Source organism: Corythoichthys intestinalis, chromosome 9 (genome assembly GCF_030265065.1).
Source record: "Corythoichthys intestinalis isolate RoL2023-P3 chromosome 9, ASM3026506v1, whole genome shotgun sequence".
NCBI lineage: Eukaryota > Metazoa > Chordata > Actinopteri > Syngnathiformes > Syngnathidae > Corythoichthys > Corythoichthys intestinalis.
In genome coordinates, this window is record NC_080403.1 from 2,922,867 (window position 1) to 2,950,463 (window position 27,597).

Consider the following 27,597-nt stretch of genomic DNA (forward strand, 5'->3'; position numbering starts at 1 on the left):
TGCAGGATGTATCGCTTTATCATCCTCATCACGGTGGTGACATCATCAGTAATGGAAGCGAAAAAGAAGAGAATCTATTTTTATGTTTTCACCTGGATCGATTCATCACGTTTCATTGGCTGTTTTTTTTCTCCCCCTCTCGATAAGACTGACCAGTTGTGTTGTGATCTTGGAGAAAAACAGCCGAGAGAGACAAAGATCTCGTGTAAATAATGAGACCCCTGTATATATTATATATACAATATATTCCAGTAGTGATCGCCTCTGCCTTTTGTTTTTTTATGATTCTTTTTTTATGTTCTTTCGCAGGCGTTGCTAACGGCACTGTGCTTGAATCTGAATTCTAGAAAAGGATGTACAGCTTCATCATCATTAAAAAAATCAATGAAGAATGGCAAATGAAAATGGTGTCTGCGTGTCTGTACAGCAACAACAAAACAGCAAATTGACTCACTCATAATGAAATGAAATTCAAAAGAAAAATCACTAGGTCACCTTTAATTTTGTTCATGGTAATTTTGTATATTCGCATGACTTTTGTTTTACAATAAGCTGCAATCCATTTTGTTCATTAGCTTTCTGATATAAAAATGTTCTTTTAAAGAACATAAACTTTTTACTCTCGAAATAGAACTTCTTAAAATATATTTTTTTAGTAGAACTTTTTTACCCTCAGACTGCGGGACAGCTTGAACTTGTTTGGATGTTAGTTGAGCTTCTTTATCCACCATCCGCACAATCTTTCGTTAAAATCTCTCGTCAATTTCTCTTTTCCATCCACATCTAGGGAGGTTATCCACTGTGCCATAGGCTTTGAACTTATTGATAACACTGCGCACGGGAGACACAGGAATATTCAGGTCTTTGGAAATGGACTTGTGGCCTTAAGATTGCCCATGCTTCCTCACAATTTTGCTCCTCAAGTTCTGAAACAGTTCTTTGGTCTTCTTTCTTTTCTCCATGTGGTAAACATTTAGCATGCCGCACAAGGACACAGGACAGAGGTTGAGTCAACTTTAATCCATTTTAACTTGCTGCAAGTGTGATTTAGTTATTGCCACCACCTGTTATGTGCCACAGGTAAGTAACAGGTGCTGTCAATTACACAAATTAGAGAAGCATTTTATGATTTTTCAAAGGGTGCCGATACTTTTGTCGGGCCCATTTTTGGAGTTTTGTGTAAAATGATAATGATTTTTTCCCCCCCATTCTCTTTTGTGTTTTTTCACTGCAAGCAAAACAAATTAAGATATTACTACTAAAGGATTTGTAATTGCAATCATTTTCTGGGAGAAATTGAGCATTCTCTGACAGAATTGTTGGGGTGCCAATACTTTTGGCCAGCAGTGTGTTAGCTGAAACAACTTACAGTCTTATGTGGACCAAACCAGAGCGCAGTTGTCCTTGAGCCATGTCAGACGAGTCTGCTCCTCAGTCATAAGGCGACAGTCCAGCCAGACCCAATGCTGCCACCAGAGGGCAGTGTATCCTCCATCATTAAACAAAATACAATACTTTTGGATAGTTATTTTGAGCTACTTAATGGGTTAATTCCGACTTAAGCGGAAATTCTGTTTATGTCGCCAGCGTAGGAACGGAACTCGTTCGTAACCCGGCGACTACCTGTACTGGAAATGGATTTTTAAAAAAATAATAATTAATCAATTTTGTGGGAAAATACATTTCTTTCAATTACAAATAACTAATTAAATAATAATTTTTTTCATTTATATTTTTTCACTCAACTTTTTTTTCCCTGAAACGATAACATTTAGTACCTTTCACCCCCAAATAATTCATCTTCTCAGAGTAATACTTTGTTTAAAAAAATACATCTTTATTCAGATTTTTTTGCACATAAACTAATTTATTCTTGTAACCTTATGTAGAAAAAATGACTTCAATACCAAAAATATTTAACTCCTGTGATGTCATTCTTTTTGCACTGAAAAACAGTTCCAGTCCATTTTTGTGAGGAAAAGGGGAAAATGTATTATTGCCATCTTACAAACTTTTTTGCTGTATATTATTTTCTTTAAAAATAATTTTTAATGATATTTTGTTTCAGTATGTTTTTGTTCATATTTTTTTCTTGACACAGCCCCAATATTGCTGTATTATAAACAATATTTGAACAAATTAGAACTTTAAAAATACAACTGCAAAATAACATAAAATTGTAAGAAAAACCGCCAATTCATGATTTGTTGACCGAGGTGAAAAGTTGCATAGTAAATGAAAACATTCCAGCATGTTTCAATTAAATAAAAAACAATACACAGTAATTGAAAAAAAGGTATTTCAAGGACAAAATATTAACCACAAAATACCAAAGAGCAGGAAAAAAAAAAGCTCATGTGCCGGAGTGCAATCGCATCTGAGTCTCTCCACGCCGATTTCTTCCATGCAGTTTTCAAGCGAAACGAACGTCCCCTTCGTTGTGTTCCACTGAATGGGAACATTATAAGGCGTTTTCATGTGTTGAACTTTCCAGACTCTTCCCAGGGGCCAAGTGTGGAGGTCCCCCTGATGACACACACGCACACGCAAGTGTGAGGATGTGTGTCTGCACATTCGGAGAAAATGAACTTGAAGAATCGAGCTTACCTTCATGGCAAGAGAACCCGATCCACATGTGCGTGCAGCTACAGCGGCCGTTGCGTGGGTCGCAGCGAGCGTCGTGTTGACATTCGCAGCTCTGAGTACAGTCGGGTCCGAAGCGATCACCTCGGCACTCTGTCATACAAGTTAAATCACATCAAAATAGCAAACACAAACAAGTCAAATTTTTCTTACTTATGGGTACAAACTAGGCCTGCACAATATTTTCATTCATCATTGCCATCGCAATGGGCGCATGTCCCATCGGAGGAAGTGCGATTGTTTGTTGTTGTTTTCTTTCATGTAAACTTTTTTTTTTTTTTTTTTTTAAATATAAGCAGCAATTATGCTGCATAGATGCTGCATAGTTAAGGTTTTCAATGGTTTATTTACAAGCCAAAGCACAGAACACGACGACTGTGAACAGCCTTCTCCTGCCGGCCACCCCTCCCTTATCCCTGTCCAGTCAGACACGTGGTGTGTTTAGGGACAGCACAGAAAACACAAAACTCAACACATCAACATTGTAAACTGAAGCATACACACAAACCGATTCGTTGCACTATTGTCAGGGTTTCCTCTACAGATAAGAGATTGTGGTGCACCGCCACACCAAAATAAAAGCTGCCACTCCTTGCAAATGAGATGTTTTTATTTTATTTTTTAAGGCCGTTTCAATCTAGCGACAGCCGAGTGTGAAGAGTTCATTGTGTATTGTAATGTCTGTAACTAAGCTCGGCCGCCTTAAGAGATGATCGGACTGGGGAGCTGTGACACAGGGGGAAGCGAGTAGGAAGAATGGGAGAACGAGCGAGAGAGCGAGTCACGGCATGTCATGTCATGGCAGCCCACTGTTATTTAGTTATTGTTTTTCTTCATTATTGTTACCACAATAAAGTTTGTAAGCCAATACCGACTCCTCTCCTTCTTTCCCATATCCGGGGCATTACAGTAGTTTGTATTGGACTTTTTGGCGAAAGTGAGCGGTGGACAGAAGGCCAGGTTTGAATGAATTTGCACCGAGAGGCAGGGCCCAAAATAGAGCCTTGCTCTATTTTCAGAGCGCCACCACGCTAACATCTACAACGAGGGGCAGACCTTACTTATATCTGGGCTATCAGGCTGTTTTGGCTGACAGATATACGCAATCACAGCTGGGTAAACTTTGATAAATGCGCTTTTTTCCAAGTTTCGCAAGCTCTGGGACACTTGAAAAATGACTCAGACCTCTCCTTCCTAAGTTAATGGTACCTTGATGTGCGTTTGTGTGGAAATGTAGTTCACGAACAACAACATAAAAAAAAAAAAAAACTGTTCACCAATCTCCAAAACTAGCAAAACTCTTGACACGGCTATTAGAATTTCCCCCCTACTCCTTAAAATAGGTCGGTTAAAAGGACTATTATTGTTGTGTAAATGTAGTACGTATTAGCGCCAAATAAAAGGATAAAGAAGGACTACGACAGGGATCTGCAACCCGCGGCTCTTTAGCGCTGTCCTAGTGGCTCCCTGGAACTTTTTCAAAGATTTTTGAAAATGGAAAAAGATGGGGGAGAGAAATATATTTTATGTTTTAATATGGTTTCTGTAGGAGGACAAACATGACACAAACAATCTTTTAATTCATTAATATTGTAATGAAGTTAAACTTGAGGTGGCATCGTACAACAGAGTAGTCACGTGGTGTGTCATCCTCTACTGGCTCCACTGCAGGGAAAAGAAAAACATTTAATCATAAAGGCTAACTATGTATTTGTAGCCAACTTTTTCATTTTAATTGTAGGCTAATATAGCTAATATCGATACATACAGCTGGTGTTTTTAATTTTTGGAGGCTCCAGACATACTGTATCAATTAGTTTTTTTGGTCAAATTTGGCTCTTTCTACATTTTGGGTTGCCGACCCCTGGGTAACTACGAGATGTAAGTCGTACTATTGCTACGACAAAAAAAGTCTTATTATTACTAGGGTTGCCACCTTTCAGAAATAAGAAATACCGGACGCCACCCTTGCGCCCAAAGCTGTACAGGCAGGAAAAAAAGGGACATCCCCAAAACTCCTAAAATGTATAGAAATGTATCTATTTATTTATATTCTGTATTAGTTCAATACGGAACGCAAAATTTAATTCCCAATTACAGATGGTTCCTTATTTCAAGGGACAGATGGCAACCCTAATTATTACGTAGGGTAACGTAGCTGTAATCAGCTACGCAATTTACATACATGTACCGTAGCTGAGCGCTACGACATTAGCCTGGCTACTAAAATATTTCAAATATATCTTTGATATGGTTCTTCTTGAGGAAAAAAACACGAAATTATTTTTTTCGCTGTGGCACGACATGTTGAGGCCGTCCCGACTCCGATGCAGCCCACCACGACAGCTTCAAAAAATCCTAGGGGAAACCCTGACTGTCCTTATTTTTACGTTATGTGAACCAAAAATTTCGCGGACTTCACACTGTTGATGATTCGTGTCCATGGTAATTGCCTTTAATTACCCAGCTTGAACACCCAACTTTCTTTTTTGAGGCAATAATATGAAAAAAGGAGAGCGAAAAATGGCAAAGATCCTTCCGGCGCTAAGGCTGTTCAATTAATCAATTTTTAACCGAAACGGACTTTTCTGGTTAAAACTGATGTTAAAAAGGTTAAAATTGGTATGTTCGATTTTCAAAACCACACCATTTTCATAGTTTCCGCTTCCTCCCACGATAGTGCGCGGTCTTAAACAACAAGAACAACAACAACCATGGCTACCAGCAATTCTGCTACTTTTGCCTAGCCAACTTTGGACACAAATTGCATAACTCCATGACTAAGTGTATCATCTCATGATGTCCTTAAAGGTATTGTTGTATATGTACAAGAATTGATGTGGATTGTCGAATAAAACATGCAGCCTTAAAACGTTCAACACTTCCTCATTTACTTCGTCTGCACACTTTCATGTACAACACAACGACAGACAGTAATATAGCGCCACTTCTGGCTGAGTGTATATTGCACTATACCACAAGTATGAAAGTATATGCGTGTGCGTGTGTCCCTCTCTCGTTTTCCTGTCAAAATTGCTTCTACTAGATTACAGTAACTAAAAGCATGCCATGTTGTTTTTTTGTTTTAAAACTATAACATATTTTGGCAAAATGCATAAGTCTATATTTGAAAAGTCAGTCTATATGCACATTGTTCATTGGCCCATTAATGATGTCATTTGTAAAGATGAGGTGCTCATAAACCTAAGGGATCATTTGCCCCATTAATGATGTCATTTTTTTTAAAGATGAGGTGCTCATAAACCTAAGGGATCATTCTGTTTGTTACCTTCACTGGGGTGCATATTTGTGTTTGTTTAGACAAGGTTAGTGCCACCCTGCATATTGTTATTAATAAGTGACAGTTTTGCACAAATCATTAATGTATTTAAGTCAGAGAAAAATGTGACAGCACATCACCCTGAGCCTGCCTACCTACTTCACTTGACTGACTTGATTGACTGGCTGGCTAGCTAGTTGGCAGACTGACTTGCTGACAGAAAATTTGGTTTACAGACTGACTGAATGCTTTTTCTCATGTTTGATGTTGTTGCACTTTCTTCTTTCATTATTGCTTTAATTAAGAACATAGCTGGAGTCTGTTGTATAAATAAAATACTCTCAATCCTAAGGGATTGTTCTGTGTGCATTAGCATGCTTAAATTCGCTGGCACTTTGAGATCTATTAAAGAAAAAACAATTTAAATAGAAGACATTCCGAATACTTTATTTGTGATTATTTTTATTTTGCCAAAAAAGTCTTCGAGAAAATAATCGGGATGTTCTTGTTAGGCAAAATCGAACGGCTGTATCAAAAAAAAAAAAAAAAAAAGGATATTTGAAAAACTACCGGTAGACTCAGAAGTAAAAAAAGAGGCTAAGTTCATCTCACCGAGGTCACATCTCTCTCCGGTCCTCCCTGCAGCACAGAGACATCCTCCTGTGACGGGATCGCATGGTGCATCGCCGTCACAGTCGCACGCTTTTGCGCAGTCGCGACCGTACGTGCCCTGTTCGCACACTGAACAGAGACAATTGCAACATAAATGAGCCACAGGGGGGCGGCACTGAAGTTGCTGGTACTCACCTTTATGGCAGCGAGCGCCATGACGTCCGGCGGGACAAATGCACTGACCAGACACCGGCTGGCACGTAGCTCCCGCCTCGCAATCGCACCGCAATTGACATTGTACACCGTATAGACCATCCGGACATACTGAGGACGTCAATAGTTGGGAATAATAACTGGTGTAATTACATGACAAACCACTGTGTCGTTTCCTCACCATGTTGACACACGTGCCCGTAGTATCCCGGAGCGCAGTGACAGGCGCCGCTCACTCTGTCGCACTTGCCGTTATTTTGGCACGCGCACGTCAATTGGCAGTTGGCGCCAAATGTACCCGTTGGGCATTCTGCGAGGCGAGAAAAGGAAGACAGGCTGCCACATGAGTGCTCCCTTCAGAATATTTGACAGTGTGTTACCAGTATCGCAGCTTTGTCCAGTCCAACCTAGCCCACACGTGCAATTGCCGGTTGCCGGGTGGCAGGCGGCGCCGTTACTGCAGTTGCAAGGACGCTTACAGTCCGACCCAAACCAGCCTGAAGGACAATCTGATCAAACACAACAGTTGCCTTGTTAGTGAAGGTATGAATCAGTTTTCTTTGCTTATGGGCTGTGTAAAAAAAATAAAAAATAAAAATGAATAAATAAATTCGATGCAATTTAGATTTTTTATTTAAGGCAGTATGCAATATTTAATCTCTTCTTTGAAGCCAGAAGTTTTCTTTTTTTGACACAAATCTAATTCCATATTTGTGTCCCTTTTCCCTTCAGCAATAGGGCACTCACCCTGTGCACAGTGACTTCCTCTCCGTCCAGGCGGGCACACGCAACGACCAGTCACTGGGTCGTTCTTTGCACCGTCTCCACAGTTGGCCACCTGAGAGCACTCCACTCCATAGCGACCATTGGGACAAGCTGTCATCAAGCAAACGAAAAGACACGTCACCTCAATCGCAATATTATTAGCCACTTTCGCACTGTAGGAACTATTCGCTGTTCCTAGGATCTTTTGGGAGACGATGACGTAATTATGCATGTTCAACCACGTAGGAACTAGGAACCAGGAACTTGAGTTCAGAGATCCATTTTAATTCGGACTATGAGCATAAGCGGATTTTAAGGGGGGTGCAGGGGGGCCAGGCCCCCCCTGATGGCCAAAAAGTGTGATTGCACGTAATTGACTTTCCTATATATGATTTTAAAATTTAAAAAATTCCGGTAAAATATTGTCTAGAAAAGTTGAAAAGCATAAAAAACAAACAACAAAAATGAATTAAATGAACCCCAAAAAATATATAATGGGTCAAAATTATTTTTCGAACCGATCATGTCACTATTGTAATGATATGAGCAAATCGTATCTGCATGTTCAATTAGTAATGTCTGCTCGTCACAGCGCACGCAAGTCAGAGATACGCAGCGAGCTCGAGACAGCTGATAAAAGGCCCACCAGTGGACAGTTAATGTTGATGATAGGGGTGTGACAAAATATCAAAATGGTGATATATCATGATACTTTGTATCCCAAAAGGTTATCAATATGCTCCTGTCAAGAATCGACATATCATTTTAAAAAGGTGTCAATTTAAAAAAAAAAGGCTCCCATTGACGGTGCTCAACGCCCAAACCAGAGCATTCAGTCATTCGGTCCGATTTTCGGGGCATTTACAGGTCACTTGCTTTGCATTTTAGGGCATTTACAGGTCATTTCCTGTTGAGTTTGAGTCACTGCCTATTCATTTGGGTGATTCCCAGGTCACTTCCTGTTCTGTAACGCAAAATAAACAGCAAGTGACCCATAAAATACCCCAAAATCAACAGGAAGTAACTGAAAATCAACAGGTAAATGACCTTGAATGGCCCAAAATTACTCATTGCCTGGCATTGGCTGCCACTGACAGCCATAGACGTTTAATCTGTTTGAAGTGGGATTAAACGTCCAAGTTCAAATGGATTGGACGTCTACGAGTGATAAACTCATTCCAATTCACAGCGGAAGCTTGTTTATCTGTTTATTAGTTTTCTGTAGAATATCCTAGAATGATTTCCTGACCAATGTATCGAAAATGGTTGTATCGCTATATCGTCAGATCATCGTTATCGTGAGCTTTGTATCGCGTATCGTATCGTGAGGTACCAAGAGGTTCCCACTCCTAGTTGATGATGCCTCTATTCTGTTCTGTAACTAAAGATCTGTCAGTCAACCCTTTCAGGAAGTTGTCTTATTCAAGAAATCCACAAAGTAACACAACTAGCACCTTAGACAGTCATTTGCTTTGCTTAGTCAAAACCACCTGAGGAATGAAGAGGCAAGATGGATATACGTAATTTTTTCAAACCTAAGCTTTCAAAAGCGACAACTACTAAGCAAGAACCAAGGATTGAAAATGTGAACCATGAAAAGCCAGAGAGCACTGCCAAAATGGTGAGAGGAGTTTCAATTTTCCCTACTAAAGATGCTAATAGTACTACAAATTTTGCACACATATAATATTTTACTCCCAAAGCTGTTGTGGTGGTGAATAAGGCCTCTCTTACATTCAATTGGATTATCAATGTTATCGACAGGTGCTAAATAAACAAGTAGCATCGTAAACATACTTGTTCCACAAGAATATGGCGTAAATTAATGCTGAACTACATGGCGAAGACGTAAATAGGGATATAGTGGCATGCAGTTGTTGTGTGCAGCTAACATGGCAGAATGTGTCTGAGGAGAACTTTTCTACATGTCCGTCCATGATCAAATGTAAATAAATATTCCTTTATTTCAAGAAAGTTTGTAGTGTTTACTTTGTAACCGCTGTATTCGCGACCATTTTTAACACAAAGTTGCAATTTCTGATGGGATGCAAAATTTGACAGGACACCTTTTAACACTGGCGGGTGTACCATATTCAATGGATGACGATCTTGGTGAAATGTATATTTCAGTGATTTAGAATTCCCCTCAAAAATGATGGGAAACAAAAAGGCTTTTTTACAACTTATTATTATAATTATTCTTGGAAGTTTTACAAATTTTAATGTTGAAACTGCGTTTTGGCTTCATCAACATGTTGTGCCCCTCCTGCCCCAAAAGTCACACTCAGCCTATGATGAGGTAGGGGGGCCGTAGGAACTCAATTACGTAGGTGTTTCGTGATTCGCACAGATCAGCAGCTATGCCCCTTCCACACTCTCGCGTCTCAAGGAACCGCCCTACCTTAAAACAAAAAAAAAAACTAAGCTAAACCTGTATGCTCTTCCAGTCTCGAGGTTAAACGCTAGATTTCCTCACCGATGGAACTACCCCGATAGCACGTGACTGTGCGCCAGAGTCGCCGTCAACTCGCCAGATTCACATAGCAATCATGCCTGCTGAACGTCAGTGCACCAGATGTGGCCGGGATCATCAATCTGACAGTCCAAATGATAAGTTACACACTGTTACGGGGCGGGGCGTGCAGATCGGACGCACTCGAAATCTGAAATGCAACGGTTAATGTTGACGTCACAACGGTGCATACTCTGAAGGAGGGCATCTGCGCTGCGACACTAAACAGAACACGCAGGAGTCAGGACACAGCGTATCGGCGGACAGCAAATTATTATGGTAAGTGCTTTATTCAAAGTTAAAATCGCATTTTAAAGTCACTGATTGTTATTCAATCGAGAGTTCATAAAATGGCCGGTGTATTCAAGTGATCTGCCATGTGTCCAAGTTAAGCAATTCAAAATTTGTTCCAGAACAACATATGGAGGGAGAAAGCATTTATTCTGTATTGCTGTAAATGTTTCAATGTTGGAATACTGTTGGGGCTCCTGCCCCCTGAGCCCTGCTCCTCCTCCTTGTGTTTCTGTGTCACTGTCTTGATTGCATGATTGGACGGATGGGTGAGCCTGGGACCAGGTGCCGGTGATCATCGTCAGTAGCTTACTTAAACTAGTCCTCGGCCTCACATCATCGCCAGATCAACAACTCAATTACATGGGTTTGTGACTCCAACTTTCACCTATTAAAGATCTTGTGATCTTGATACTGAGCTCATTTTTGTTTTTTTTCCCCCCTTGATCATGTATTGCTTGCCTGCCAGAACACCTGCCTGCCTGTTCACCTGTTCTATCACCAAACTGCCCACCGGAGTCTTCGGACACTATCTATCTATCTATCTATCCCTACTATCCCTCTCATCGTCCATAAACTCTTGTTACCACTTCTAGTTTGCCTCCAGTCTCTGCGCTTAGGTCCCCCATTACCCCAGAACCTTATCATCTTTAATGTGGAGTTGCTTGTTCTAATTAAAATATTTTGTGAAATAACAATGTTGTAATGTTATGGTGAATTAATATGTTAGCATTAATAAATGGCATGATGAAGAAATGTGAACGTGTTGCTCTTTTTGCAATATAAACACAATATGATACATTGAACAAAATGGACCTCCAATTTAATACTGAAAACGGTTTTAATACAAAGCTAACCCAGATTGGGTAACATGTGTGCCACATCTGAGCCATAAATTTTAATATAGTTTCTGCTACTTTGGACCAGTTCTGACCCAAAACTGTTTGCTGATGCGGCATGTGAATCCATACTGAGTTTGGCCCATTGTTCAAAAAGACACTGGGGCGAGTCGGTCTTACGAAATTGGGCCGAAATTTGCAGTACATCTGGCCCATGTCCGCTCCAGTTATAATTTGCTATCTGGGTATTCCCTTCAAACATGCAAGAATTGCAGCTGTGTCATTGACGGTCTACATTTCGTTGATTTCCGTATCATTTCGTATCAAGCACAGTACCCATTTGTGAACACGACTACCTGTCAAAGGATAGTTCCTGTAACTAGTGGAGAGGCCTATAGTCACAGGGAACCAAGTACTGAGGTACAGAGACCGAAAGCGGCTAATGTTGCTGTTTTGTTTCTTCGGGACTCACATGTGTTGCAGCGAGCACCGATATATCCTGCGGGACATTTGCAGGCGCCGGTGGACGGCATGCACACGCCGCCGTTTTGGCAATCGCACTCCCGCTCACAATCCGGACCATAATGACCAGCTTCACATGCTGAATTAGAAGACAACACATACGGTGGTGCCATTGAAATGAAGGGAAATGTATCAATTCATCAGCTCAAATTAGGTCAACCTACTGGTAGTGAAAAAAAAATTTTGAATCAAGTCATTGTACAGTGGTATGAAAAAGTATCTGAACCTTTTGGAATTTCTCAAATTTCTGCATTAAATCACTAACAAATGTGATCTCATCTTTGTCAAAATCACACAGACGAAAAAGCAGTGTCTACTTTAACTTAAACCACCCAAACATTTATAGGTTTTCATATTTTAATGAGGATATAATGCAAACAATGACAGAAGGGGGGGGAATAAGTAAGCGGGCCATCACATTTTAAATTTTGTGGCACCCCCCTTTGTCAGCAACAACTTCAACCAGACGCTTCCTGTTGCTACAGATCAGTCTGGCACATCGATCAGGACTAATCTTGGCCCATTTTTCTCTACAAAACTGCTGTAGTTCAGTCAGATTCCTGGGATGTCTGGCATGAATCGCTGTCTTTAGGTCATGCAACAGGATCTCAATAGGGTTCAAGTCAAGACTTTGCCTTGGCCACTCCAGAACGTGTATTTTGTTCTTTCGAAACCATTCTGAAGTTGATTTACTTCATTGTCTTGTTGCAGCACCCATCCTCTTTTTAGCTTCAACTTTCTGACTGATGACCTCAGCTTTTCCTGCAAAACATCCTCGTAAACTTTTGAATTCATTCTTCCATTAAGGATTGCAAGTTGTCCAGGCCCTGAGGCAGAAAAACAGCCCCAAATCATGATGCTTCCTCCACCATGCTTCACGGTGGGGATGAGGTGTTGATGTTGGTGAGCTGTTCCATTTTTCACCCACACATGACGTTGTGTGTTACTCCCAAACAATTCAACTTTGGTTACACCAGTCCACAAAATATTTTGCCAAAACGTCTGTGGAGTGTCCAAGTGCCTTTTTGCGAACATTTAACTAAAAACAATGTTTTTTTATTAGACAGCAGTGGCTTCTTCCGTGGAGTCCTTCCATGAACACCGTTCTTGCTCATAGTTGTACATAAAGTTGATGTGTGCAGAGATATTGGATTTTGCCAGTGATTCCTTTAAGTCTTTAGCAGAAACTCTAGGTTTTTTTTTTTTTACCTCTCTGAGCATTCTGCGCAGGACTCTTGGCGTCATCTTTGGTGGACGGCTACTCCTTGGGAAAGAAGCAACAGTGCCAAACTCTCTTCATTTGTAGACAACTTCTCTGACTGTCGATTGATGAACATTCAGACTTTTAGATATGTTTTTTTATCCTTTCACAGCTTTATACAAATCAACAATCCTTGATCCCAGTGGCCTATACTACGAACCGAGTTCAACCTCCCCAGAAGTAATCCAGTTTACCAGCGGGTAACCGGAGTTGACAAAACCTGGTTGTCTAGTTTGTGATCAATCGGTGCTACGACGCTGATTATGAGGTTGATTAGTCGAACCTGTGTCAACCCAGTCAGAGTTACTGCGCGTTCACATAAAAGGGGGCGGAGAGCAGAGTCAAACACTACTTGTGACAATGGCACGGGCACCTTACTTCACAGAGGAGGAATGCGCGATGATTAAAATCCACCCTCACCGCGAAATCCAACACCGATTCGGCGAGTTGAGCGCGACGGGTCTGTTGACAGCAAATTTACAGATCGTGTGATTTGTGAATGCGTCAATATGCCAGTTTACTTATGTCCATGAAAAGAAATAAAGCCTGCTGTCAGGACAATAAAAGAAGATTTGGTACGTTAACAGTAAGAAATAATTTATCGCGCATCACCACATGAAGCAGGATGATTGTATGTTTAGTCTCCTTGACTGTATGAATACGTATGTTCCTTTTTTTAGTTTGGGCCTAAAAAATCCAGCTCGACCCGACCCGAGTCCGATCAATCAACTTGATTTGCAGGCCCAAGCCCAACCCCCCCTCCCAAAATTTTATGTTATATTTGTGAGGACTCAGGAGAAGAAGAAAATGCCGGGATGCCATGCGTTGTTGCGTAAATTAAAGCCCGTCTTTTGTAACGAATTTTCGCTGACAAACAAGACTGTAAGATGCATATTCAATAAACATTTATATCTTTTATATTTGTGCGTCTGTCCTATCAGTGGATTTGACAATTTAATCTCTTCGAGTTGGCAGAAAAAAACGCAAGTTTTCTCAATGTTTAAATAGTCTACATATTTCTATGATTATTATAAATATTTACACAACGAAATAACGCTGGAAAGTCCGTTAAATATATTTCTTGTATGAGAGCAAAGCTCCGCATTCGTTTACATTCAGCGATTTCAACAATCAATTTGAAGCGTTTCCATACCCCACTCCGAATCGCACGGCATACAGTGTTCTTACGCAGATATTCAGCATCACCGATGGACTCATGGAATACATATATTGTTCCTGGCAAAAGGGCGCACGGACAGGCACACAAGCTGAGCGGTTGTGAGGGCCTGACTCGGCGGGTTACATTAGTGACGTCCGCCTCGATCAGTTGGCACAGGTAAAGAATTTCCTCACTTGAAAATATGTCTTTCATGGAGAACATCTTCCGGGTACGCCAGCGAATTTTGGCGGTCCCGAAATACCCGTGCCCTCCGGAGAGAGCCCCTCACAATCCGCGCGCCAATGTCGTATGGGTCGTCCAAGTACGCTGTCATTGTCAGGAGGACACGTCCGCGGAGGGGTGCTGTTTAAATAGAGCGTGGTTAATTGGAATCCTGATGTTAAGCAAGATCTAACTCTGACACGACCAGGTTTGGCGTGTGGCGTGTGTTGCCATGGCAACACTTCTCGGTTCCAACATATCCACCTTTCGTAGTCTCGCATAGCCGCGAACTTACGTCGCACGTGATAAAGTTACTCTCGAAGTTACCCTGCTAAGCCAGAAAACCGGCTTCGTAGTATAGGCCACAGGTCTTCAGACAGCTGTTTTGACCGAGCCATGATGGACATCAGACAATGCTTCTCATCAAGACATTTCTTAACAGGTGTGTGTTTTAGTGGGCAGGGCAGCTTTAAACCATTCATCAGTGATTGGGCACACACCTGACTTAAAATGTTTGGTAAAAATTGGTTTCAATTTCTCTTTACGTCTTCTTAGGTAGAAGGTTCACTTACATATCTTTCCACTTCTGTCATTGTTTGCATGCTGTCCTCATTAAAATATGAAAACCTATGAATGTTTGGGTGGTTTTAGTTAAAGCAGACACTGTATTTTCATTCGTGTGTTTTCATACCACTGTATGTGTTTTGGTGTCCGTGTGCACTGAGACCTACTTCGGTTACATTTCAGCCCATGGAAACCCGGAGCACAGTAGCAAAATCCAGACACCGGGTGGCAGAGTTGGTTAGTTTGTGAGCATTGGCAAACCTCATTGCAGTTTGGACCAAAGGTTCCAGGATGGCAGGCTTACACGGGGAGAGCAACAAACACGTTGTCTTCATTAACCATTTGAGGAGAAGCTGAAATGGCATTCAATTATTTTCTTTTAAAACTCACTTTGCTCGCAGCCGTTGCCTGTGAGGCCTGCCGGGCAGCTGCACTCTCCTGAGACGTGGTGGCAGGATGTACCAGGAGAACAGCCACAGCGTTGCAGGCAGCCAGGCCCGAAAGAACCTGGTAGACAGGCTGTAAAAAAAAATTAAAACATAGGCACTTATTTGGTTTTGTCTGCTGTTATTTCAGTGTACTGTATTTTATTTTCCTTGAGAGAAACACAGTGTCTATATGAAGAGTCGTTGTTACCAGAAAATTTGTGAGACTCAAGCATTTGCAGTACCTTTATCACAGTGTTTTCCTCTCCACCCGGGTGGACATTGACAGTCGCCTGTAACGTGGTGGCACGACGCCCCATGCGCACACCGACACCTGTCCTTGCACTCACGTCCAAATGTGCCCGGCTCACATGCTGGAAGTGCAAGTCAAAGTCACAAAAGACTTAGAGCAAACACTCAAAAACGTATTGGTGCGACTTTCACCTTTGTGGCAGCGCTCTCCCGTCCATCCGCCAGCGCAGCTGCAGCGTCCCGTCTGTGCGTCACAGCGGCCCCCGTTCTCACACTTGCACTCATGCTGGCAGTCGGCGCCAAAGCGTCCCGCCACACACTCTGTATGGCCAAACACATATTAAACTAACGCGCATAAGTTGCTGACGATAATACTTAGTTGGCAGAACCACTTCCTGCTGACATGAAATGAATTTTAACGTCAATTGTGGCGATCGCACTGAAGACTTTAAAGAATACCAGGGTGACCCCAAAAAACGATGCCCCCATTTTTTTTCTTCTTTTTTTAGAATAAAAAGACAGACTGCAGCTAAAAATAGTTTACTTTTAATATGCTATATGATGTTCTGGGGGGAAAAAATAAAATGCAGTAGTTGTAGCTACGGTTTCTATTCATTCCGGGATTTTTTTTGTTTTGTTTTGTTTTGTTTTTAAATAAATAAGGAATACTGTCTACCCAAATTTGCAGCCTGTTCTTTGGGGTCATCCTGTATCAACACACACAAAAACTCAGGATATAAGATAAAATGATTTTTTTAAATATAATTTTATATAATTTTTATGTTTCTAAATTCTTTTTTTTTTTGCTTGAAATACACTGTATTGTAGATTATTAGATTATTATTATTTTGTTGTGCATTTGTGTTGTGTAATTTGTATTCATTTCTTTTTATTAATGTTTTTATTGTTTTATTTTCTTCTTAGTGTTTTATTTTAGTCAAGGATATTTTATACATTTACAAAATTTTATTTAAATGTTAGCTATCTGAATATTCCTAAATTTCATTTTCATTTCTTGATTTTTGTTTAAATTTGTACTCACTGATTTCTACCGTAATAATTGTTAACATTTTAAAATGTGATATTAATACACTGCTGGCCAAAAGTATTGGCACCCCCGCAATTCTGTGAGATAGTGTTCAATTTCTCCCAGAAAATGATTGTAATTACAAATGCTTTGGTGGTAATATCATCATTTATTTTGCTGGCAATGAAAAAACACAAAAGAGAATGGAAAAAGAATCATTATCATTTTACACAAAACTCCAAAAATGGGCCGTACAAAGTATTGGCACCCTCAGCCTAATACTTGGTAGCACAACATTTAGACAAAATAACAGCGAACAACCGCTTCCGGTTTCCATCAATGAGTTTCTTACAATGCTGGAATTTTAAAACTTCTCCAGGTCTCTGAGATTTGAAGGGTGCCTTCTCCAAACTGCCATTTTAGGATCTCTCCACAGGAGTTCTATGGGATTCAAGTCTGGACTCATTGCTGGCCACTTTAGAAGTATCCATTGCTCTCTCTCAAACCATTGTCTAGTGCTTTTTTAAGTGTTTTTTGGGTCATTGTCCTCCTGGAAGACCCATGACCTCTGAGGGAGACCCAGCTTTCTCACACTGGGTCCTTCATTATGCTGCAAAATTTGTTGGTAGTCTTCAGACTTCATAATGCCATTCACATGGTCAAGCAGTCCAGTGCCAGAGATAGCACAACAACCCCAAAACATCAAGGAACCTCCGCCATGTTTGACTGTGGGGACCGTGTTCTTTTCTTTGAAGGCCTCATTTTCACCCCTGTAAATTCTATGTTGATGCCTTTTCCCAAAAAGCTCTACTTTTGTCTCATCTGACCAGAGAACATTTTTCCAAAACGTTTTTGGCTTTCTCAGGTAAGTTTTGGCAAACTTCAGCCTGCCTTTTTTATGTCTCTGGGTCAGAAGTGGGGTCCTCCTGGGTAACGTAGAGTCCCTGTTCATTCAGACGCTGACAGACAGTACGGGTTGACACTGTTGTACCATTGGACTGCAGGACAGCTATAACTTGTTTGGATGTTAGTCGAGGTTCTTCATCCGCACAATCTTTCATTGAAATCTTTCGTCAATTTTTGTATTCTGTCCAGATCTAGGGAGGTTAGCCACAGTGCAATGGGCTATACATTTATTGATGACACAGCACATGGTAGACACAGGAACATTCAGGTCTTTGGAGATGGACTTGTAGCCTTCAGATTGCCCATGCTTTCTTGCAATTTTGCTTTTTATGTCCTCAGACAGTTCTTTGGTCTTCTTTATTTTCTCCATGCTCAATGTGGTACACAGGACAGAGGTTGAGTAAACTTTAATCCATTTTAACTGACTGCAAGTGTGATTTAGTTATTGCCACCACCTGTTATATGCCACAGGTAAGTAACAGGTAACACAAATTAGAGAAGCATCACGATTTTTCAAAGGGTGCCAATACTTTTGTCAGGCCCATTTTGGGAGTTTTGTTTAAATTGATAATGATCCCCCCCCAATTCTCTTTTGTGTTTTTTCATTGCAAGCAAAATCAAGATATTCCTACCAAAGCATTTTTAATTGAAATTATTTTCTGGGAGAAATTGAGCATTATCTGACAGAATTCCGGGGGTGCAAATAATTTTGTACTAGTTTATATTATAGATTGAAATGTTCATGATTGTTATTCTTTTCATGAATATTATTTTTTATTAATTTCTGTATAAATATATTAATATCACTCAAATTATGTTACCGTAAATAATGCACACAAATCTGCTTGCTTATGGTTCACTTATATTTACACTTTTATGACAGTTGTTAAACATCAGTTATACAGTTAGAGACAGTTTTATGTTAACTACAATATGACCTTGAGCAAGATGAATTTGCTTTACATTTTATTTCCAGTGGGAAAAATGGATGCATTTCACTGTACTTTTTTTCACCCCCTGGCTTGTTAAATAGCTGTTTAATAACTGATATTAAAATGTGTAATAAGCAACAACTGCTTGTAAATTTTAACGGCACAGGAACACACACACAGAGTGAATTATAAGCTGAGCCAGGAGTTCTGCTTGTTATAGGGGAGCATGGCCAAAGCTGTTCGACGTCTAAAATTTATTCAGTCGACTGAATAATGGCCAAACATCCCAAAATAAAACGGCAATAAATCTATTCGCAGACTTCCTCTTACCCAGTTCACAAGCGGTTCCGGTCCAGCCACTGAAACAGGAACACTTTCCACTGCTTTTATCACACGCAGCTCCATTCTGACACAAGCAGCGATGCTGGCAGTCAGCGCCGTAGAAACCCGCCGGGCATTCTGGGAAAGTAAAGTTGACTTTTACTGAACCGCAGTGGTGGAGAGGAAATTTTACTCGGCTGCTTTTCCTAGCTAATGTTAAAGTTGAAATTCATGCTATGTTTAACACAGTCTAATGGAGAACAAATGCCACCATGGCCGCTTTTTCATATAGAAATCTGGCAAAAAGCGCACAAGTCGGTGGAAAACAGTAGTCGAAACCCGTTCACTCTATCATGCGAGGAGTGGGTATACAAAATTGTAAGTGGGTCAGAAGAGGAAGTCCTGACGAATTCTACAGTTGTGTTCAAAATGATTCAACCCCCACAGCAGATAAGTGTTTTTGCAAGTTTGACATTTATTTTTCATCTTCTTTATAATCACATTAACTAATGACATGTCAAATAGACAAATACAACTGAAATAAGAAAAATATTTTTGGGAATATTCCAATTTATGGCCTTTCTGTGATTACTTCATTGACAAAATTATTCAACCCCTTAGGTATGTATAACTTTAGTACTTCGTACAACATCCTTTGCAACAGTAACATCCTTTAAGCGTGAAACATAGCTTGACACAAGTTTCTTGCAGTGATTCACAGGTATCTTTGCCCATTCCTCATGGGCAATGGCCTCCAGGTCATTAACATTTTTGGGCTTGCGTGCTGCAACTGCCTTCTTCAAGTACCACCAGAGATTTTCAAAGGGATTTAAGTCCGGTGATTGCGATGCCCACTCCAGAATCTTCCAGCACTTCTTTTGCAGCCAAGATGTGGTAGATGTTGAGGTATGTTTAGGATTGCTGTCCTGTTGGAAGGTACAACCTCACCCAAGCCTCAGCTTTGTCAATGACTGCATGACATTTGCATCCAAGACCTCCTGGTATTGAACTGAATTCATAATACCTTGCACACACTAAAGATTCCCTGTACCTGAAGACGCAAAACAACCCCAGACCATGACTGACCCCCCACTGTGCTTCACAGTAGATAGGGTGTTCATTTCTTTATAGGCATAATTCTTTCTCCCCTACATGTGCCGTTGATCCGTTGATTCTTTACAGTTCTAAGTAGAGAGAAAGTATTCTTTTTGAGGGAAAAGGTTTTCGATGTATTTGACAGTTGGTTTAGGTTGTGCTTAGGGTTGCCCACTGTCCTTTGAAAAACGGAATCGTCTGGTATTCAGAAACAAAAGTACATGTCCCTTATTGAGGGATGCGCTTTGTCCCTTATTATCATCAAATTCAAAAATTGCCTCAACAGAAAGCAATTAAAGAACTTGCCACTACAGTAGGGTGTTCATTTCTTTATAGGCATAATTCTTTCTCCCCTACATGTGCCGTTGATCCGTTGATTCTTTACAGTTCTAAGTAGAGAGAAAGTATTCTTTGTGAGGGAAAAGGTTTTCGATGTATTTGACAGTTGGTTTAGGTTGTGCTTAGGGTTGCCAACTGTCCTTTGAAAAACGGAATCGTCCGGTATTCAGAAACAAAAGTACATGTCCCTTATTGAGGGATGCGCTTTGTCCCTTATTATCATCAAATTCAAAAATTGCCTCAACAGAAAGCAATTAAAGAACTTGCCACTACAGTAAAACAGAGCAGTCACTGGTTGTGGCTGAAACGTAAAGATGCCACCGCACACCACCACACGTCTGATCATCCTGTGGTGGGCCATCCTCAGCAGAGTGTGTCTTGTTGCAAGTGGCCGAAACACCCAATGATGTCTGAGGCAAGCAACTGATGATATGGTGCGCTGGCGGCACCACGTGATCATTGCCAAATTACACCCCGCCCAAGAGAACATCTCCAACCTTCGATTGATTTGCTGAATATTAGGGATCTTTAACAGCTATTCCTATTGAGAAGTCTGTAGAACGACCGAATACTGCTGTGGTGCTTTGCAAGAATATGCAGGGAAACGCATTCCCCCGCCTATCCTGCTTTTTGATCAATGAGCTGACGGAACAATGACAATATGAATATGAGATTTGAGTGAAGCGAGAGTAAAAAGCATGTTGAAAATGATGATCATTTTTTTTCTTGTTCTTCTCTGTGAACAGTACCTTATTTTCACTAATTGTATTATATTTTTGTGTTCTGTCCAATTCATCATGTTTGTAGTGATCATTTGTGAAAATGTTATTGCTGAGGGGACTTTGAACGCACCTAAATTGTAAAAATAAATAAATAAATAAATAAATAAATGCCAAAAATACAGGACCCTAAGCATTAAATTATACAATTTTCAATTGAGCAGGACAGATTTAATTCTAGTATATTTTGTATTAAAAATAAATTGCTAATAATAATTTTTATTTTTTACCATGTGCTTATTTAACTCCAATGTACAGAAAAATAATTAATGCGTAACTACACACATAGACACTTGCGCCCACCTTCTGCGCAGTTGGGTCCACTCCAGCCCGGCCTGCATGTGCACAGCCCACTGGCTGGGTGACAGATGCCGTCGTTACGGCAACTGCAGGTCCGGTTACAGCCTTCACCGTAGAAACCACTTGGGCACGCTGCCAATAAGACGGAAGAAAATGGTTGCCATTTCATGACTTTTGTAATATAAATAATACAGCAGGGAAACCTTGGATGGATTTGCACAAAAGTGCCATGTCATGTTTTTCCCAATTTTCCCAAGTTAAACCATTAACTAATATAGATTATATCGAAACACAATCACCCAAAAATGAAAAGGGATTTGTTTTTGGGGGGGGCTACTATAAAAAAAAAAAAAAAAAAAAAAAAAACATATAACCATTAGTGCTGCAACGATTATTCGATTAACTTGAGTAGTTCGATTAGAAAAAACCTTCAAGGATTAGTTTGACTGGATTATAATTGTTTGTTTTGACAGTGTTGGCATTTCTAGTGGCAACAGTGCATATGACAAAACTCATCTAACATAGCTGGATCCAGCTGCTCCCTATTAAGACCAAAATGGTAAATGGTGTAATACTTATATAGCGCTTTTCCACCTTTCAAAGGTAGTTTGGTTTTGTTTGAGCTAATATGACTGTTTATGCTTCCCTAAATTAGTTTAGAGGTACATTTGGCATTTTTTTGTGGGAATAAGTGTTTGAATGATTTGGTAAGAGCACTCTTAAGAAAAAAAAAGTAAGCCTTTTCCAGCATTTAAGCTAGCAAACTTTTGCAATGCTAATTAGCCAATTGTTCTTTTGTTGTACTTTAACCTTCATTTATTGATTTTTTTAATACCGTTTGAGGCTAACCCTAAGGTATTTTAATTTTGTGCAGTTTTAGCTTGCCTTTGTTTTACATCTCCTAAAATGTATTGTGCCACATATTAAATGTTCCTAATCCGAATACTCAATTTTTCAAACAAAATAATTGATAGATTAATCAATTACTTAAATAATCGATAGCTGCAGCGCTAATAACTATTAAAATATATTCATCACCTGTCAATTCTTTTTCCACATTTTCATCTGAGAGCCATATACCAAAATGAATACAATTAGTATTTTCCCTCAGAATGTGAAAAATAAGAATAAATTTCACAAAAAAACAAAAACAAAAAAAAAAATTGTTGGAGTCATTTTAAAACACATTACAGTGGCAATTGTGTACCAAGTGAAGGTCTGTTAATACCTTTTAGAGCTGAATTGCATGTACACATTATGTGGCCTCACTCACTTTGGTTGCAGAACTTTCCGATCCAGCCACTGGGACACGAACAAAGCCCGTTGACTGCATCGCAGCGGGCACCATTATGACATGCGCACTTCTTATGACAGTCCAATCCAAAGAAGCCCTGAGGACACGCTGAGGTGTACAATGATTGACATATTACTGAAATAGTAGCCTCTGCACTTGGAGGAAAGATGAGCATGTCTCTTACGCTTTTCACAAAAGGTTCCGGTCCATCCCACCTGGCAAGTGCAAGCGCCACTCTCGTGGTCGCACAACGCCTGATTATCACACTGACACCGGTGACGACACCCGAGACCAAACATTCCTGCTGGGCACTCTGATGGACAAACAATACATAACATTAATGAATATTTAAGAATTTACAGTAAATACAAATTTACATAACTTGAAAACGAGGCAAGCAGCAAAAAACTGAAGACATTTGACGGACAATTAGCTAGCCGCAGTGTAAAGCCCAATACAGTAATTCAAACGCTTCAGGAAACTTTCGACAACTCCTCTGATAACTTATGTGCCTCTGAAGGTCTGCTGTTTTGTTTAGCAGGGTTCAAGTTCAACAATGTTCCTGGTACCACTTACTCTCATGGCACTGAGTCCCAGTGTAACCGGCCTCACACTTGCACTGCCCAGTCACTGCGTCACAGCTACCGTCTCCATTTTGACAGTCACAGCTCTCCGCGCAGTCTTTGCCCCAGTGACCGGTATCGCATGCTGTCAAAAAAGAAAAGCTGCCTCAGGTACCACTTGGAGAGTACTTATATAGTGCATTTGTCTACATAGTTACCATGCCCAAAGCGCTTTACATTAGCACACATTTACCTTTTCACGCACACATTCACACTCACCAATGGTGCTGCTGCCATGCAAGGCGCTGCCAACCCATTGGGTGCAAATTAGGGTCCAGTGCCTTGTAGGGTTGGGCATCATTTGAATTTGAACAGTTCTGATTACACGTTTCGATTCCGGTTCCAAACGATTCTCGATTCCAATTCTTTTAATAGGCAGGATTTTAAAAAATGCGTTGTTTATACTGTTTTAATTTAACTTCTTGATTATTTTTTGAAATTATATGAACTTTCAATTACCTTTGCTACGAATTTTTTACAAGGCTATTTTTTTTACTTGTACATAAATGTCGGTCTTTGAACTTGAATATGATGCAGTTTCTTTCCACAGAAGTGCACTTTCACCAAGATGTTTATTTTTCAAAGCTCACGGAGAAATCATTTACACATATTCTTTTGCCTATGTTTTAAAGTGTCTTATGCTGCAGGCATTTATTGTAAACGTCATGCAGACGTCAGACGGGGAGTGTTCTGTTCCTTGATCCTAAGTTGACTACTTTTTAAGTTTGATTTCTTTCTAAACTGATATATTATTCATCCGTCCAGAAGATGTCACTATTGTAACTGCGGACTCTATAGTTTTTCTTTGGTTTTACTATGTGTGCTTGGCTTCCCCTAGTGGTGACTAACTGGAAGCAGCAGGCAAAAAGAACGTATTACTTTAGCTGGAAACGAATCCTTGAGGTGTAAAGACGCCACACACCTCCTCTGCACTACAAATCGTTGGGAACCCTTGATAAGACAAAATCTGTAAGTTTTCACGTTTTAACAGAGGGTCTGAAATCATTTTGGTGTGTTTATTCTGTTACTTTGTTGTCACTTATGTGAAGCGAAGTAGCACATTTTTGTGCTAAGGTAAATTAGCCACTTCATATGATTTAATCATAACGGAGCTAGCTTTCATGTGGCTGCTTCTTCGTGGTGTTCGACAGCTATTTTGCCGGTCAGCGGTCAGGGTATCGAAACAAAAAAACTTGAACGCTTTCAGGAGAACTTGAGTGTTAGTGCCGGATCCCATTGATGCCCAACCCTAGTGCCTTGCCCAAGGGCAGTCATAGCCAGGAATCGAACTATTGACCCTTTGGTCCCAGGACAACTTGAGCTACCAATCGCGCCACGGCCAGAGAGCTCTTAAGTTTTATACGTATATATTTGGGGCATGGGGGGCAGTGTTACCTTTCCTGCAGTTATGGCCGGTCCAGCCTGGTGCACAGGTGCACCGCCCACTCACTGCATCACAATGAGCGTTGTTCTCACATACGCATCTCATCCGGCAACCTTGACCAAAATGGCCGCTTGGGCATACTAAGTGGGAAAAAAAACATCACAATGCATGTCATATGACACGACTAATACTTGAGGATGAAGTTAAACCAGATTTGTTTGTTTCAAATCTAAAATAAACAAAAACAACATAAACAAAACAATGCCACAAAACATGTAACATTGTGGATTTAGTGCACATCTCCGCACCAGCCTAAAGAACCTCCTTGTGCTGAAAATAATGAATGATTTTGAATAACAGCTGAGTTTAACAATTCAGATGTATATACAGTCATGTGAAAAAAATTAGGTCACCCTATGGAAGCCTGTGTGTTTTCTAACATATTTGGTCATATGGATATTTGATATCAATTTTAACAATCTTGACAGATTCAAGTAATAGAACTAAACTATTAAAACTGAAAAAAGATTTTTTTTTTATAACTTTCTGTAAAATGTAATTTTAAATTCTGTTTAATTTCTGTTGAGGAATAAATTAGGACACCCCCATATTCAATCCCAATTAAAATGGCTAAAATCACATACAGGGGCATCACATCAGGTGCACATGATTAGAACAACAAAACAGTGTTTTGAAGGAGGCTTGGCTTATTTAAACCTCACTGGCCCATTTTGGGAGTTTTGTGTAAAATGATAATGATTTTTTTTTCATTCCCTTTTGTGGTTTTTCATTGCAAGCAAAATAAATGAAGATAGTACTACCAAAGCATTTGTAATTGCAATCATTTTCTGGGAGAAATTGAGCATTATCTGACCGAATTGCAGGCGTGCCAATACTTTTGGCCATCAGTGTAGGCAAACTGCAGCTTTGGAAGATGTAAGGTTGTCTTGGGTGGTCCACTGTCCGACAAGCAACAACTGTTTTGTCCAACTGGACAAGCCTATTTGGAAGGGGGAGAGAAAATGACCTCTAAAGGTGTTCATTGCCTTAGACAGCCATCCAATGGCACCTTTCTGTCTCCATACCTTTTACACACACATACAGTATATGTGAGACATACAGTATTTTAAGTCTGACCACAGTATGGTTCCATGCATGGTTTAAAAAAGAAAAAAGAAAAGAAAACCTGACTAGTATCCTATCATTTGGTTTACACAGAGGATAAAACTGGAAGAGTTGAAGGGACAAGTAAACACTTAAAAAGAAAAGTCACATCCTGCCAGTAGTTTGGTAGCTTTTTCACCACAACCTGTCTTCTGGGCTTGAAAGTGACAAAAGGCCAGCGAGAATAACACCAGTTTACCTTTCCTCAGCCAAGGCACCCCTGCCCTGCAAACACTCAAGATGCTAACTGGAGAAATCCAACCCTGTGGTTTTGCTAATGTGAATGGGAATGACTAATGAGGACCATAGTGCTCTCAAAAGATCTGCTGATTAGGGTAAGATTATTCTTCTCTGGTAACAAAAGTGATTTGTATCAACTGATCCACCCTTGGTAGTTCTAGTGTTTTAATCCCATTGAGATGCTTTGGGACGACATGAAACAGGCTGTACATGCAAGAAAACCCTCAAACATCTCACAGCTGAAAGTATTCTGCGTCTAGGAGTGGGGCAAACTTTCTTCAGACCGATGTCATAGACTGCTAGATGGCTACAAAAAGCGTCTCACTGAAGTTATTTCAGCCAAAGGGAGTAACTTTAGCTATTACGCTACTGTATAAGGCTTTACTGTGCAAACTTCCTAACTACCTCACATCTCTCCTGTCATTCAAATCCAGTAACCACTAAAGACGACTAACTACTTAACCCTAAACATTCCACTCACACGCACTAATGTTGGCAGAACTGTCCTTAGCTATTATGCTCCTCTTAAGTGGAACGAATTGCAATCTACTCTTAAACATCATCAATCATTCATCTTGGTGATTTTAAATCTCTTTTGTTTGATGTTTTTACTAATTATTGTAACTGTTTCCGTTAGTGTATTTTGTGTTGTCTGATATTTGTGAATGTTTCTTTGTGCTCAGGCCTCTCTTGTAAAAGAGATATTAATCTTAATGAGACTTCTTGATAAAATAAAGATTAAATTAAAAAATATATATATTAGGTGGTAGGGTGTCCTAACTTCGTCCTCAGTTAGAATATGCATTTTTGTTGATACGTTTGGTTTAACGAGTAAAACATTGTTAATTATCGTTGTTTACCTCCAATCAAATCAAATTTTTTTAGAGATACAGAAAAATACGATCAGACATTGATATGTGAATATATATATATTGGCTATATTTCTTAATAAAGAAATGAATATTTAATGGGGTGTCCTATATTTTTGCACATGACTCTACTTTTACCTCTCAATAAATGCAGATGATATCTGGATGTGCTTTATCATAGACTTCATAATATGATAATAATATAGGTTTTGAAGTCTATGGCTTTATTTTCATGAGATTTGTATTAGAAAGGGTATTGTACTCACAATTGCCGCAGAGTGTTCCTGTGAAGCCAGGGGCACAAATACACGAGCCGTTGTGTTTATTGCACATGCCTCCATTCTTACAAACCGGGCAGCTTTCTGAGCAACCGACACCCCAAAAACCGTCCGGGCACACTGTTGAAAAATATTGTTCATTAAATGTAATATTGTTGTCCCTAAAGTGACACAGAAAGGTTATTTTTGATGGGCTTACCGTTTTCACAGCGCTTCCCAGAAGTGCCAGCGGGACACCTGCACAGTCCCGTCACTTTGTCACATGGAGCACCGGTGCAGTTACAAGGATGCACGCAGCCAGGTCCGAAACTTCCTTCGGGGCAGTCTGACAAATAGCGCACCAAAGGGGTTAATTGCTGTTAATGGTCAGTGTTTCCAAGTAGGGCAAATACTTTGTTACTGGATTCTAATTGTTTGTTCATTTACCGTATTTTCTGCACCTTCAACGAATGGCCTATTTTAAAACTGTTTTCATATGTAGGGCGC

At 40.1% G+C, this 27,597-nt stretch overlaps 1 protein-coding gene across 2 annotated transcripts in view; it reads right to left on the bottom strand.

Annotated features, from left to right (window-relative positions):
- Positions 1–1,752: 1,752 nt before the first annotated feature.
- The window catches only part of megf6b (multiple EGF-like-domains 6b), a 212,793-nt gene continuing 186,948 nt past the window's right edge, over positions 1,753–27,597 (bottom strand). For both annotated transcript variants that reach the window (XM_057846276.1, XM_057846277.1), the window contains 20 exons: positions 27,311–27,436; positions 27,100–27,231; positions 24,572–24,700; positions 23,130–23,261; positions 22,738–22,866; positions 22,533–22,661; positions 21,263–21,391; positions 18,756–18,884; positions 15,753–15,881; positions 15,554–15,682; positions 15,274–15,402; positions 15,051–15,182; positions 11,628–11,756; positions 7,496–7,624; positions 7,129–7,257; positions 6,930–7,058; positions 6,731–6,859; positions 6,536–6,664; positions 2,608–2,736; positions 1,753–2,526 (listed from right to left, as the gene is read on the bottom strand). In XM_057846276.1, coding sequence (XP_057702259.1) covers positions 2,462–2,526; positions 2,608–2,736; positions 6,536–6,664; positions 6,731–6,859; positions 6,930–7,058; positions 7,129–7,257; positions 7,496–7,624; positions 11,628–11,756; positions 15,051–15,182; positions 15,274–15,402; positions 15,554–15,682; positions 15,753–15,881; positions 18,756–18,884; positions 21,263–21,391; positions 22,533–22,661; positions 22,738–22,866; positions 23,130–23,261; positions 24,572–24,700; positions 27,100–27,231; positions 27,311–27,436 — 2,522 coding nt within the window. In that variant the 3' untranslated portion in view covers positions 1,753–2,461. The remainder of the gene's footprint in view (positions 2,527–2,607; positions 2,737–6,535; positions 6,665–6,730; positions 6,860–6,929; positions 7,059–7,128; positions 7,258–7,495; positions 7,625–11,627; positions 11,757–15,050; positions 15,183–15,273; positions 15,403–15,553; positions 15,683–15,752; positions 15,882–18,755; positions 18,885–21,262; positions 21,392–22,532; positions 22,662–22,737; positions 22,867–23,129; positions 23,262–24,571; positions 24,701–27,099; positions 27,232–27,310; positions 27,437–27,597) is intronic.